Source organism: Saccopteryx leptura, chromosome 1 (assembly GCF_036850995.1).
Source record: "Saccopteryx leptura isolate mSacLep1 chromosome 1, mSacLep1_pri_phased_curated, whole genome shotgun sequence".
Lineage (NCBI taxonomy): Eukaryota > Metazoa > Chordata > Mammalia > Chiroptera > Emballonuridae > Saccopteryx > Saccopteryx leptura.
Window position 1 is genome coordinate 27,012,805 of NC_089503.1, and position 14,377 is coordinate 27,027,181.

Sequence of the window (14,377 nt, forward strand, 5' to 3'; positions counted from 1 at the left end):
TGCCATGACCCACATTTAGTTAGGAATTTTTATGTTCAGACCACCCTGTGTGGTTACAGTTTTGGTCCCTGAGTTAGTAAGGCCACCATGCTGGCCTCCCATGGGCTTGTCAGGTTTAGTATGTGGCCCCTTCTTCGCCTAGGAAGGTACCTAAATGCCTGGGACAGAGAAATTGATCAAAACTGTCAGCAGCTGTCTTGTAAAGCATCCATCCTCCCCGCTTCAAATGTCACTTGCTGTCTCCTTCCCCAGACTGAACGCCCCACAGCGAGGGCAGTGTCCTGTCTGTGCTTTTATCCTGGAGCCCAGTACCCTGCCTGGCATGTGCCAGGAGCTGTTAATGCCGCTGGACTCACCATGGTGGGTGTCATGGGAAGAAGAATTTTTCCAGCAGCCTATAGATGCAAACGATAAGGCTTCCAAATTGGGACTACCGGGAGCAGATGCCCATGCAAAGGGAAGGAGAGCTTAAGAGCCAAGGGATAGAGGTGGGCGGGACAGGAGAGTGGCTCCCTTTCTCCTCCCATCACCAGCCCCTCCTCCCCCAAGACCACTCAGGGATGCCCGGGAACTCCCACCCCAGGCTACTGCAGGGTGGGCATGGAGGGTGGGAAGGGTAAGTGTTTGTGAGGCTTCAGACCTCACCTGAGCCCCCCCACAGCCTCACCTACCTCTGCCCTATCCAGCCTTCGGGATCCTGCCAGCTGCCCCTCCCCCCAACCTGCTCAGGGAGCCCACCCTGACCTGGGCTGGCCTCGGTGCCCAAGGCAGTCCCTTTCTGCCACAGCCCGGAGCTTCCCCACGTGGCCACACCTCCCCGGGCCCCGCAAGGGTTAAGGCAGCTGAGAGGAGAGGTTTTTGGGCTGACGTCGCTGCTCTCTTCCCTGAAGGTGGTTCCCTCAGATGAGGATGGGAGAGCCTGTCGAGCTGAAACCCGAGCTCCCGCTCAGCTGGGGCTTGGGGAGGTCCCTGTAAGAGCCGCCTGCCCGCCAGCCGCCTGTGGTCCCTCCCCAGCAGTCACTCGGGGCACTGGCCACAGGAGCGATGGAGCTGGGCTGGTGGACGCAGTTGGGGCTCACTTTCCTGCAGCTCCTACTCATCTCTTCCTTGCCAAGAGGTACTGTGCACGGGGGAGCATTTCCCCTCTGGGCTCTGGTGGGGAGTGGGATGGGGATGCCCCAGAGTTGGTGCCGGGGGTGGGGTGTGGGGGCTTCCTCTAGTCATATACTCTAGGGCTTGGTTGGTGGTGCCGGAGTGCCTGCCTCCCTGCCTTGATTTTTGTCATCCCAACTTGTGGGACTAAAACTACCTCAGGAGGGGTCCCAGCTCCAGTATTATTTGTTTATTTTATTTTATGTATTAGCTTTTGAGACATAAAATTGCCTCCAGGAATCTATCCAGTCAGTTACCCACCCTGACTTGCAACAGCTGAGTTCCCCCTAGAAAAAGCCCCCTCAGAGGTGGGTGGGGAGGGGGGTGGGTGGGAGAGAAATGAATTCAGAGCAGGGCGTGCAGCAAGGGTGTCCCCGCTGGGGTCTTGCTCAGAGAGACAGAGAGACGCTGCTCTTGTCACATTCCTCCAGAGCTGATCCCAGGAGAGTACCTCCCTCAGCGTGTGTGTGTATATATATATACAGGCTTCCTTCTGATCCAAGAAAGGAGAAGAAAAGCTGAGGTTAAAAGTGCAAGTTGTTTCTGGGGATGCGCAGTGTTTGTTTAGAAAGCTCTGGCTCCTGTGTTTTTCACATGTCATTTTCTGAGCCACAAACCCATGTCAGATGGGCTCCCGGAACAAGTGAGGCTGAAACCAGACGTGGAGCTTCTGGGAGCCTTGTCCCAGCTGAAAGCTGAAGCAAGGGGCTGGCAGGCTTGTTTTGTGGTTGCCCGCTGGCAGACAGGGGAAGGGGCTTCGTAGGAGCATCTGCCTTATTGGCTCCACGAGTAAGGTGTCCAGGAGTTAAGGTCAGGTGAGGTGTCCAGGAGTTAAGGTGAGACTTCCTGGGGTAAGGCAGGTTGAAATATGCAGCTATGACAGAACAGGGCAGCTCTGCATAGGAGCGAGCTTCTGCTCCTTCCCTCCTGTGCTGGTTACCTGTCACCTGTCACCTGGGTGCTATCTGACAGGTGGGTGCTCCATTGCTGCAACTAGCTGGTGAGTTTCCCAGAGGGTGAAGAAAAAGTCAGTTTGTGACAAAAACCCTGTTTTGGTCCGTACTTTCCTCCTACCTGGAGCCGCCATTCACAGGTGAAATCTTCCCTGGTGATTGACTCTCAGGCTGGAGAGAGGGCTTCCTTTGAATTTCGTCTCATCTGGAGCAGCCCAAAGACAATAGTTAAGAAAGAAGGAGCCCTAAGGGGTGTGATCACCCATAAACCCAGACACTTGCCTGGAGGGGGTGGGGTAGGATGACGACTTTGCATGGAGACTGCTCCCTGCTCCATCTCTTGACTCCAGGCGTGGTGGCCCCAGGCCAGCTCCAGAAGAGCCTGGTTCAGAGGACCAGTTTCCCCACAGCTACATCAACACTCCCCTGCTTCTTCTGCATCTTCTGCTACTTCTTCTTTTTTTAACGTAGCAGGTGAGGCGTCTCAAACACATAAAAGTTAAAAAAAGAAAAAAAGGCTGCCCCTTTTTTCTTGCCCAAGATCTGAAAAACCCGCTTGTTCCCTGACCTGAGAACGTCTTTTTATTTTTTATTTTTTTTAATCTTCCGTGGTGGAAAAGCTTCGAGGAGGTGCGTGGTTTCTTGGCAGCCGAGCTGCCGGCGGAACCGCAGGCAACGTCACGTGTCTAGCGAGGACAGCTCCGCTGTTGAGAGCTCCCCTGTAGAGGGAAGACAGAGGAATGGTGTGGAGAAGGAAACTATTTCTTTAAGTCGTGAATGAGTCCACTCCCTGCTGGAATCTAAATCTGGCCCCGTCAGGAGGCGCTTGGAAGCGTCTCTCTTCTCTAATTGCTTTTCTAAAATGAGTACTGGATAAAATGTGAGCATCCACGGGGATGGCACGGGACGCTGTTGTTGCTCAGTTGCTCATCGGCATGGGACACATGTTGGAGGGTGAGGAGCCAACCGTTAGGCCAAGTGATAACCTGACACAAACAGCATGTGAGGGAGAAACCCAACTCCACTGACTTCACCAAATAGCAGGAGCTTCGCCAGCAGGATTCTGCCCAAGAGGAAAAACTCATTTAAAATATGGGACTCTTGGGAATGAAACCTTAATATGGATAACTTCACAAGTGTTGATTCCAACAGACATTAGCTTGTGGGGAACGAACATAAAGGCTGTGGGGGGGGGGGCTAATTTGAAGCACAGATATTCAGTGGGCAGGAGAAAGAGCCTAGAAAGGGGGTGTGGAAAGAAGGTGTGGGGGCGGAGGGGGGCAGAGGAAAAGTGGCAAGACAAATGAGATGTTGGTTTCTAATGGGATGTGTTAGCAAATTCCGAGGAAAGAGCTATGAAAATTGGGCCTTCTGGGCAGGGGTGGATTTTTGTGGGGACCATGAAGAGGGGGTTTCCCTGATATATATTCTGAAAACTCCTGGCTTCTCCAACAGGAAAATAATTTAATAGTGGAATCATGGAGTTTTGGAGCTGGGAGCGACTTTGGAGATCATTTAGTTTGAGTGCTTTGTTTTTTCTTCTTCTTTTTTTTTTTTTAAGAGAATGTCTATGAGCTTATTTTCGAAGTCAGAGGACAATGAGATTGCACACCTAGGAGGATTTAGGATGCGCCGTGCCTTTGAGCCAGATGCTCTGCACGCAGTAACTCTCAGTGGACCCTAATAACGTAGGGCTGGTATTCTCCCTGGTTTGCAGGCGGAGTTTAGAGAGGTTTGGGTGACCAGCTCAATGATACGCAGGCACAGTTCCTCAAAAAAATAGGAGACATTGGAGCCAACAACTCCACTTCAGGGTAGCTACCCAAGCAGGGACTTGGACAGGTATTTGTACGCCAGTGTTCATACAGCATCATTCCGGACAGCCAAAGTTGACAACCCAAAGTATCTATCCACAGACAAACAAAACATGGTATATTCATTCATGCAATGGAATATTATTCAGTCTTTAAAAAGAATGATATTCTGATACATGCTCTAATGTGGATGATTCTTGAAGTGGAATAAGCCAGACACAAAAGGATGATACTGTATGATTCCACTCTTATGAGGTATCTCGTATAGTCAGTCATTGATAGTCAGTAGAATAGTGGTTACCAGGCACTGGGGAAGGAGGGAAGGAGGGGTTACTGTTTATTGGGCGTAGAGTATGGGATCATGAAAAAGTTCTGGAGATGGATGGTGGTGATGGTGGCACAAGCCGTGGCACTGCATACTTAAAAGTGACTAAAATAGCAAACTTTATATTATTTTATATCTTCCCACAATAATAATGTAAAAAGGCTACACAGCAGGGTTAGCGGAGCCTGGAGTGAGCCCAGGCTGTCCTGGGTTCCAGGTCATATGATACCTGGCTGACTTGAGCTCACTCCTCTGAAGGATCAGTTAATGATGCCGACGCCCAGCTAATCCTAGCAAGATGCACAGGGGAGCGGGAGGAGGAGACCGTTCAGGGTAGCTCCAGTTTGGGTGGCACCCTTGCTCTGTCTTGGTTGGCTGTGGCAATGAGACCCTGTGGGGTTGAAGGTCAGCTAATGGGCAGCGTTAGGGCCAAAAGGCCTGAAGAAATAGTTAGTAGGACACAGTGCTTACAGATATTTTGAACCTGAATGCTTTGAGGCAGGCTGGGTCCTCTCTATGGCTTGACACCCCTGCTTCCCAGCCCACGCGTATGTTACCGTCTAGTCCCTACTGACATCTGGGGTTTCGACCGCCCTTCCTGAGAGGAACAGGGCAGAAGGGAAGAGTAAAAGAGAGAAGGTGGAGAGCGAGGTGCTGAATGGGAGAAAACGCAAATGAGTAAAGCTCTTAAGGACTGAGTAGCTAATAGGACTTGTATAAGTAGAAAGGTGAATAGATTTTGCATGTATGTGTTACAGAACACGATATCACCTCTCTCTATGACCCCCGACTCTTTGGTTAAATGTTTTACTCTAACAAATGCCCTTGGGAGTGCACCTTTGGTGGAAACTGAGAACAGGGCTGGGTGTTATGTCTATAAGCGACAAAGCACCCTTGGACAGGGTGTCTAGAAGCAGAGGTGACCTAGAGGTAGAATCTAAATCCCTTGGAAATATCCAGAAGTCCTAGGGAAGGCATTGGAATGCCGCTGGCAGGGACTGTGGGTTTGACTTAAACTTATTTCCATCTAGCTAGACTGAAATGGCCGAGATAATGATGTCTGGGGGACCTAGTAACAGGCCTGAAGTTAGAAAATCATTTCCGTCCGCCCCAGTGGGGCAGCCAGTCCTGGTGCCTGAGAAAACCTGTCTGCCTGGTTCCCCTGAGACCAGCTCTCGAGCTGCATCTGATTTGGGGTGTGTGCAAATTGGGAAAAGTTCCATTTCGGTGATAAATGAGGAAAGGTTGTGCTCATTCCCTCAACACGTGGGAGAGCCAGTCACCCTCACTCTGCCGATACTTGAAAGTCACAAGAAGCCAGATTCCTCTTTTCTTATTTTAAAGGGGAGGGAAATGCCGTGTTTACAGTTTCTAGTTCCTGAATTCCAGGGCAGAGGGCTCAGGGGCCAACCAGAGCTTAGAAAGCTACCAGCACAGCAGCAGCAGCAGCAAGTCCGTCAGCATCCAAGCCTGGTTTATGTTGAAGGAGTTCTGTTTGTCAGTCATCACAGGCACTAGGACAAGGCATTAGGTTTATAATGGAGAGGAAGAAGTAAAAGTGTAAGAAAAACCAAGCCTCACACTTGTAAACAAAACCACTCAAGGAAGGCGGAAGGTTGGCTGGAGCTACTCTGCTCTTTCAATCAATGGGACTTACCACTACTCCCCACTCAACCCTACTCCTTTCATTTCTCCTGGTCGCAGTCATAAAACAGACCGCTGCACAGCCCCTATAGGGTGAGAGCAGGGTAGGTAGGGGTTGCACATCGAATTCTCCGCCCTTGGTGATGGAAACATCCAGGAGGGAAGCCTCCGTGGAGGGCACTCCCATCCTATCCGTACCTGAGGGAGCTGATCTGAAATAATTTACTGAGTATGTGGTAAACCCCAGGCTTTTTTCTATATGCTTTATATGTACTTATTTAATCCTCACAACACACCTAGGAAGTAAGTGGCAGTGGTTGGCTCTTATCCCCAGTTCACACATGAAGCACTTCGGCAGGCAGGGAAAAGTTTGGTACTTGTTCTGTTACAGAGCTGAACATCATGTCTTGAATCCAGACGGTCCGACTCCATGATTTTTGCCCTGAGACACTAAACAACACTGCCACAGTAAGCAGGGGCCCGACTAGAGTAGATTTATTGGCTGTTTTTTAGCTAAATCATGAGACCATGATGTTAACAAAGAAATCCAATTATCCCTTGGACATTCTAAGTGCTCAGAATGGCCTAAGTAAGGTCACATGCTCACTGGAGGCCGAATGGATGGGGGAGAAAGGAAAGAGGCATCAACACCCCAAGGTCACAGAGAGAGAGGTATCCACTCCTGGAACTCAACAGGAGCCATTCCCTAAAGGAGACAGGAGTGGTAAGCAGACCAAAACTCCAGCCAGTTTCTGGGATAGCTGTCCACAGAGTCATGCATCCCACTCTGATTAGACGTAGGAGGTGAGGATTTCATTACCTATGGTCAGCTTTTAAAATCAAAATCATGTGTCTGTTTGCTGAGGGTCAGAAGTAAGGATGAGACATGTCTCAAGTTTGGCCCTGATGCTACGTAGCCCTGCTCCTTAATGGATTTGTTCTGTCCAGATCATTAGTGCGCACACTCTCAGGCCATGGAACTGGAGGAGCAGGCCTGGAATCAGTAAGGGGAAGCACTTTCTTCTTCTTCTTTTTTTGCATAACAGAGTTGATGGATATTGCAGGGGACAGAGATGCGATCCCTTTCCATTAATACTGGGTTTTCAGCAGGTCATTCCAACCTCTTCCAGACACTGATGTCTGGCAGTCTTATGTCAGGTGGTTAAGGGAAGTGCCCCCTTAGCTGAGCAGCAAATGAAGACGCCTGTTTCTGTCACCCTTCTGTCTCCGAGGTTGGGGAAACGGCTTTATTCCAAGCAGTGTGGATGTCTTTATCACCGGCCTGGCCCATCTGAGCTTCTGGCTGTCTCAGAGGGCTGAGTTAGTGGTTTGGCAGCCGGTATCTGTGGAAGTGGGAGTCTGGTCAGTTGGTTGGGTGATTGGAAAACCAGGGCTGCTGCCACCATAACAGAGTGAGGACCAAGTCCAGGCAACTTGAGTTTATGGGGAGATGCAGCATGGATCCTCATAAGCTGAATCATGATCAATGATTAAGAGAAGATTCCCAGCCGGTCTAATGGAACACCGCTGGATGGAGGTGTGTGTGGGGGGTGGGGTGGGGGTTGCTCACTTCATATCAAATGAATTGTTTGGAGACTCTGAGGAATTAAAGTGTCATGTTTTTCAAACCCAGTTCCATGATCATTTACTTCATGGGATTCCTTTGAAGATGGTCAGTGGACCCCTCCATAGCATGGCACCTCACTGCGGGAGTCAGCTCACTGATTGAGCAGAGCAAGTGAGCATCCCGAGACTTGATGGGTGTGAGGTGCAAACCTCAATAAACAAAAATATTCGGAAATAATAGACTCAACAAAGTACCCGTACTGTGAAATAGAGACTCCAAAATCACAGCATGAGACATTTCTAACAGCAGTCTTTGTCACAAATAACCTTGCCCTGGGAATCACACATGCCTCACCTGTCCACATTCACGTAAATTCATTCAGCAAATGTTATCAGGCACCTACCAGGTGCCAGGCATGACCCTAGGTGCTGGAGGTGCCATGACGAGTGCCACAAAGTCTTTTTTCTTACGGCACTTGTCATCTGTTGAGAGAGCTTATGGTCCAGCCAGGCACTTTTCAAAGTAGGTTTCATAGAATGTAGTCTTAGGAGATAGTCAGCAAAGACAAGCACACAAACCCAGGATGTAATGATGAAATAAGTCTGGGGAGTGTGGAGCTTAAGTACAAAGTATATTATGGACTCTGTAAAGCCTTGTAATAAAGAAAGCTCTTATTAACATTTTATAAAGCTATTTGGCCACAAAACTCTTTTTTTCACATAATACCTCATACCATCCATGGAATATAGTTTGGAAAACTCTGTTCTCTTGCCCATAATGAATAAAACATTGAAGAATATCTCAGTATTACAGAGGATTGGATAAGAAGAGAATTTGAAAATCTGCAAAACATGGGCTTCTCGTCAGACGTCTGCGGAGGGACGGGCAGGAAGTCTGGCGTCCTTGTCATTAAACACTTGCTGAGATGTTGGAAGAACCCTGGAGACGATTCTCTCCATGTTTCTGTGAGAAAAGTCCTCTCCAGCATTGGCCTCCATGATTTACTGAGAAAACTCATTTCTTGTATTTGAGTTGCTTAAAGTAATGTGGTTGGTCTGAGATCATTGGACAAACTGAGGCATGAATCTGAGTAATGAGCACTCGTGATGATGTGGCAGTTCTGGGAAGTGATAAGAACTATGATGACTTCTCGATTAGATTGTGTCTTTGGTAACAGTCACACTGTCTCCTCTTCAAAAATAAGGAGAATATTTGGACATTCTTCTAATCCCAGGAGTCATGGAGTTCAAAGTCCAATTCATCACCAATTACCTTCTCCTTCCCTTCCCCCTTTAAAGCGTGTGCATACACACACACACACACACACACACACGCCTGTCTCCAATCCCTTGTTATTAACTTTATTTTGCCGGTTCCGGTATAGCCCAGTCACCATGACCTCGATTTGCACAACTGGGCAGTGGTCAGTGCTGTTTACATTGGGGCGGTATACCATGGAGACAGCGTGTGAGTTGAGCTGTTCGTCAACCCCTAGTGTCCTGTTTCTGGGAACTACTTTATTCCTGCATTTGTTAAATATTGTTCTTGTTGTCATGCAACGCGGCTTCTCCTTGGCCCTAGTGTTGCTTGCTCCCCCTCTCTGCCCAGACTTGTTTCAGATTGGATGACTACAGTGGCAATGAGTGAGGAATAAAACCGGCTCATTGTTTACAGGGTACTCTGCCTCAGTAGACTTGAATAACCCCTGAGAGTCTCAGCAAAGATCCGGCCCTCATTTGCCATATGTATGGAATTCATCTTCAATACAGATATCTTGGTATGGATGTGTTCAAGTTTGAATACACATGTACATAAAAGAATAAAAGAGTAGATGTGGATATGTATATGTATTTATGTGTTTATGCATGAATATGTAAATACATGAGGTATAGAGTGTTATGTTTTAAAATATGGGCCAGGTTTTAAATCCTAGCTCCATCATTTATGGCTGGTTTTCTTGGGCAAGTTATTGAGCCTCTTAAATGTGGCCTTACCATCTTCCAACCGGTAGACCAGCGGTTCCCAACCTGTGGGTCGCGACCCCGGCGGGGGTCGAACGACCAATATGTATTTCTGATGGCTTTAGGCGACCCCTGTGTTTTGGTCATTCGACCCCCGCCGGGGTTGCGACCCACAGGTTGAGAACCACTGCTGTAGACTGAGGATATTAGTGTCTTTTTTTCTTTTTTTAGAAAGAGAGATTGAGAGAGAGAGGGAGGGAACCAACAAAGGAGAGAGAGAAGGAGGAGAGAGATGAGAAGCATCAACTCATAGTTGTTTCACTTTACTTGTTTATTGATTGATTCTCATATGTATCTTCACTGGGAGGGCTCCAGTTGAGCCAGTGACCTTGTGCTCAAGCCAGCGACCTTGGGCTTCAAGCCAGTGGGATCATGTTGATGATCCCATGCTCAAGCCAGCAACCTCTGGGTTTAGAACTGGAGACCTCAATGTTCTAGTTGACACTCTATCCATTGGTCAGGCAACAGTGCTTTAATATAGGTTTATTGCAGGTGTTAAATGAGATGTCTATTTAAATACTTAGTATAATGCCCTTCTGAAAGGGAGTACTCAGAAGTTAAAGTCATCTACTCTCTTAGCACATGAAACTAGCACAAGTTGCATGAGGAATTGAAAAGGGAAAATACTAGGTGTTCTATATGTAATAGGATGGAAGTTACATGGTCCTCTGGAGGCCCACTTCAGCTTTGTCCATCATCCTCGCCCATTCTTCTCTGACTCTGTCAGAAAAAAAAAGTCCCTAAAGATTCACCATGTATTTTTCTCTTTGAGACTTGCTTTGTCCCCTAGGTTTTATCATGCATCTACTTTCCAACTTTAGGGGCAATTCTTTCCATGTGCTATGCCTTAGTTCCTCTGTGTTTGAAATAGGGCCACTGGTTGATTCTTGCAGAGGCCAGGGAGACAATGTCTTGCAGAGTAGATGATTCTGGGTCCATGATGTTGCTTCCCAAACATGAGATGCTGCTCATGACCACCTGTTGTGATTCAAGGGTGAGGCCAGCCAAGAATCCTCAGGCAAAAAGAACTTCTCCTTCTTCTTGTCCTGGCCTGCAGGGCTGGAGGAGGTAACTATAATGAGGGCTAGCCTGTGTGAAGCTGCTGCCATAGGGCTTAGTGAGCCATCACACATACTGTTATAACTGTATCACCCTCACTCAGCATCCCGCCCCACTTTACATCTGCTGCGGGCCAGCTGCCTTCGGGAAAGGGAAATCTGGCTGCTGCCTGGCACCAGTGAACCTGGGTGTGAAGATACTAACACTAAGTCTGGAAGTTCTTGTCAAAGAGGTAAATGGGTTGACTGAGACCCCCATGTAGTCCTGACACGCTGACTCAGAAAGAAGGTGTTAAAAGTGTGGAAGCTTGGGGAGAAGGCGTGACAGTTTGTAGAGTTCTTGATTTGGAGGATATTCAGGACAGATGTTTTGGGCAGAGCTTCAGTTTTCTTGTTTTGAACTTAATCATTTTAATGCTTTGGTTGATATACTATTTGCTGAGTTCTTGGCCAAGTATCTTTAGTTGCATTATTAGATTCTCTTCTTAGTAGCCAATGCTAATTTTAAAAAATCAGATCTATCGAGCTCATATTACAACATTTGAAATAACCCCAAAGCAGCTGTCCTTCAAGGATTTCCAGTAACACAGTTGTTGGAAGATAATGGCAAATGGGGGCCCTTCCAAGATGCTAGAGTTGGGGTTTTGCTCCCTTTGGCTACGGATGTGTAATTTCTATTTCTAGAAGAGAAGCAGTAGGAGGTGAGGTATGTTCTATTTAAATAGGTATTTAGAGAGGGTATATTAGTAAAACGAGACTAGGAAATCTGGATGCAAGGGGGCAGAGCCCAGAAAGCTATGATCAAAACATGAGCCGATTGCTTAGAAATGTCATGTATGTGTGAGCCTCCAGAGGGGACTTATTACTCATCCTCTTTACTTCCTTAGCCATTTGTGTCTTAGCCAAACATGTGATGACTTTTTTATTCCGTAAAATAATATGCAGTTTTTCTTCCAAAGCCCTTTATGGTCATTGCCTCCTTCAGCTGCACGAACATCAACAACTCCATGGTGTGTGTCCATCCTCTTGAGGCGCAGGGAAAGTGCTGCCCCAAGGTGCAGCACAATCTTGTCAACGATTGTCCAACAGGATACAAGAGGGACAGATTTGGGATTAAAACCGGGGTGCTTTGGTTCCCAAGTGTGTCCACTTTACCAGTACTGCATTCTTCATTTGTACAGTCAGGGGAGTGAACACTCTAGAATCAAGGTAGTGTACTAAAAGGGAACAAGACTTTGGCCCCAGAAAGAGCTAAATTCTTTCTTCTTTCACCTGCAAGCTGTGCCACCTGGGGCAATTTATTCACTTTCTCTGCTGCTCAGTTTCTTCATCTTTTTTGTGAAGAAAATAATGCTTTGCAGGGTGACTGTGAGCCGGTATAGGCTCCCTGGGGGCTCAGATACACTCCCTGTGGGTGCTGGGGCCCGGGGAGGAGAGGAGGATGGACGAAGGGCTAGGTGTGGAGCAGGGTGCTTAATGAAGGACAAAGAGGGAAAGGGAGTGACAAACTAATTTTTGCTTCCTTTCCCCTCCCCAATGTACAAACCAGGTTTCTAGAGAATCCATTGGCAGTCTTCTCATTCCAAAAGAGGAGCGGTGAAGGCCTTGACTCTGCAGCTATCGTTATCTCGTTAACAGGGGGCGCTGTGAGAAGGGGAAGACTGAGGTTACTGAGATTGCGAATCCAGCCGGGCTGTGACTGCGGGCCACTGGGTAATGGAGTTGTTCTCAAAGGCTCTGGGGCCATAAAGAATCACTAAGGGCCCCAGTGCTTATTCTGTTGCCCCTGTCCACCAATCATTCAAGCTTGGGATCAGCCTGTCTGTCACTCGCCCCATGGAGTGGGTGGTTGGCCCTCTAGTTGTCAGGAATGTGTGCTGGTTAGACATCAGTTGGGAAGTGCAGATTGCACAGGGAAGGTGGGGGTGGGAGTGGGGATGAGTGAGAAGCCCAAGCTGCCCAGATGTCTATCTCTGATTCATACTCTTTTTTTTCTCCCTCTATCTCATTTATAAAATGAAGGACAGTAAAAAAAACACTCAGTAGAAATTTTAATTATAGTTAGATGGGAGGACTGTGGTGTTTTGGTGGATGCAAAGGCAGATTCCAACATCCAGGTTGAGTAGACACGTGAAAAAGTACCTTTTTGTGCCACCTTCTGGGGTGGTTTTGACCTGGGCCTTTAATCTGACAATGGATAGCAGTCATGTGTGAAGCAGATTGACCTTGATTTTCTTAGAGTCCTTTGAGTTTTTCAGATTGACCTTAACAGCTATCATGCCAACATATTGCTATAAAATCTAGTGTTGAAAACATGGTGCTTGGAGACTAAGCTGAGGGGACACATTGCCTCCTGCCATTCTGTGGCATTAAGCCCCTACTCTTTGGGGGATGAAGTGTTCTCCATGTTGTCAGCAACAGACAGTGTTCAGCACTGGCTAGCCTACTACGCATCACCAGATTGGCGGGGGGCTGGGCTGAGTAATGACGACGGCGATGACAGCCAACCTCTTCATCCCTTTGTTTGCCACCCGCCGAACTTGTCAACGTTGCTGTCATTGCCTTGGCATTCCCCTTGCTACAACAAGACTGAGAGGTGAAGGGTCTTGCATTTTCCAAAGTGAATTCTAGAAGATCCAGAGCTGGACTGATACAACTGGATAGGAGATAAGAGGAGGGCTGCCCCGAGCATGGCTGCTGAAAGAAGGGTCTGAGCAGAGCTTACGATGCCAAAGGACTTGGCAGCTCTCTTGATATCTGCTCATCCTGATTGAAAACAGAAGGGAGGGGCACGTATGTGCACATAGGGTAATGATGCAGCAATTTAAAATCGCTTTTGAAGACTACTCAATGTCAAGAGGAAGTACCCATGAAGAGAAAAAGCAATTTTTAAAACAAAAATACTATTACCGGTTTTGAGAGAGGAGAAGACTGTGTGTACACAGTTATCAATACCTCCATGTGGATAGGTATGTTTATTGAAAGAAGGCAATCGGAAGGATAGGCAACAAAATAGTAAGGATACTTCTGAATACTTTTTACTCCTTTACTTATGATTTTATTTTTTGAAGCATTTGCAAGGAATTTTTTTATATTAAAATGTGTTTTATAAAGAAAAAAAATCAATATTTTATCCAATGGAAGGTGTAGGAATGAACCCATGTGTATGGTGCCCAGCGTTCTAAGCTTGATTTTGCTATATGATTATGGGCATGTGCTTGACCTTTTGAGCCTCAGTTTACCCCAGGGCAGCACTCCATGAGTTCTTTCTGTTCTGTCTGCTTAACAGTAACACCCCTTGCCCACGGTTACACTTTCCACAGTTTCAATTACCTATGGTTGAGTGTGGTTCAAAAAGATAAAATGGAAAATTCTGGAAATAAATATTTCATAAGTTTTAAACATGCACCATTCTGAATGGCATGATGAGATCTTGTGCTATTCAGCTGTGTCCACCCCAGATGTGAATCATTGCTTTGGTCAGTGTCCCCACACTATGTGCACTACCTGCCTGTTGGTCATTTAGGAGCCATCTTGCTTCAGATCGACTATTGTGGTATCACAGTGCTTGTGTTCAAGTCACCATATTTGCTTAATAATGGCCACGAAGTTCAAGAGTACTGATGATGGCAACTCACATGTACCAAAGAGAAGCCATAGAGTGCTTCCGTTACATGGACCTTCCAGTACATGGATTGTGTACAGAAAAAAGTGTAGTACACATAGGGTTCGGCATTGTCTGTGGTTCTAGGTATCCACTGGGGTCCCAGAACCTATTCCCTATGGATAAAGGTGGGGGTTGCTCTACTCCCTGGGGAACAATGACAGGCTAACATTCATCTG

General features: G+C 47.3%; 1 protein-coding gene across 1 annotated transcript in view; it reads left to right on the forward strand.

The window, feature by feature from the left end:
• Window positions 1–290: 290 nt before the first annotated feature.
• PAMR1 (peptidase domain containing associated with muscle regeneration 1) overlaps window positions 291–14,377 on the forward strand; it is a 75,214-nt gene continuing 61,127 nt past the window's right edge. The window contains exons 1-2 of the mRNA XM_066363194.1: window positions 291–360; window positions 891–1,117. Coding sequence (XP_066219291.1) covers window positions 1,045–1,117 — 73 coding nt within the window. The 5' untranslated portion in view covers window positions 291–360; window positions 891–1,044. The remainder of the gene's footprint in view (window positions 361–890; window positions 1,118–14,377) is intronic.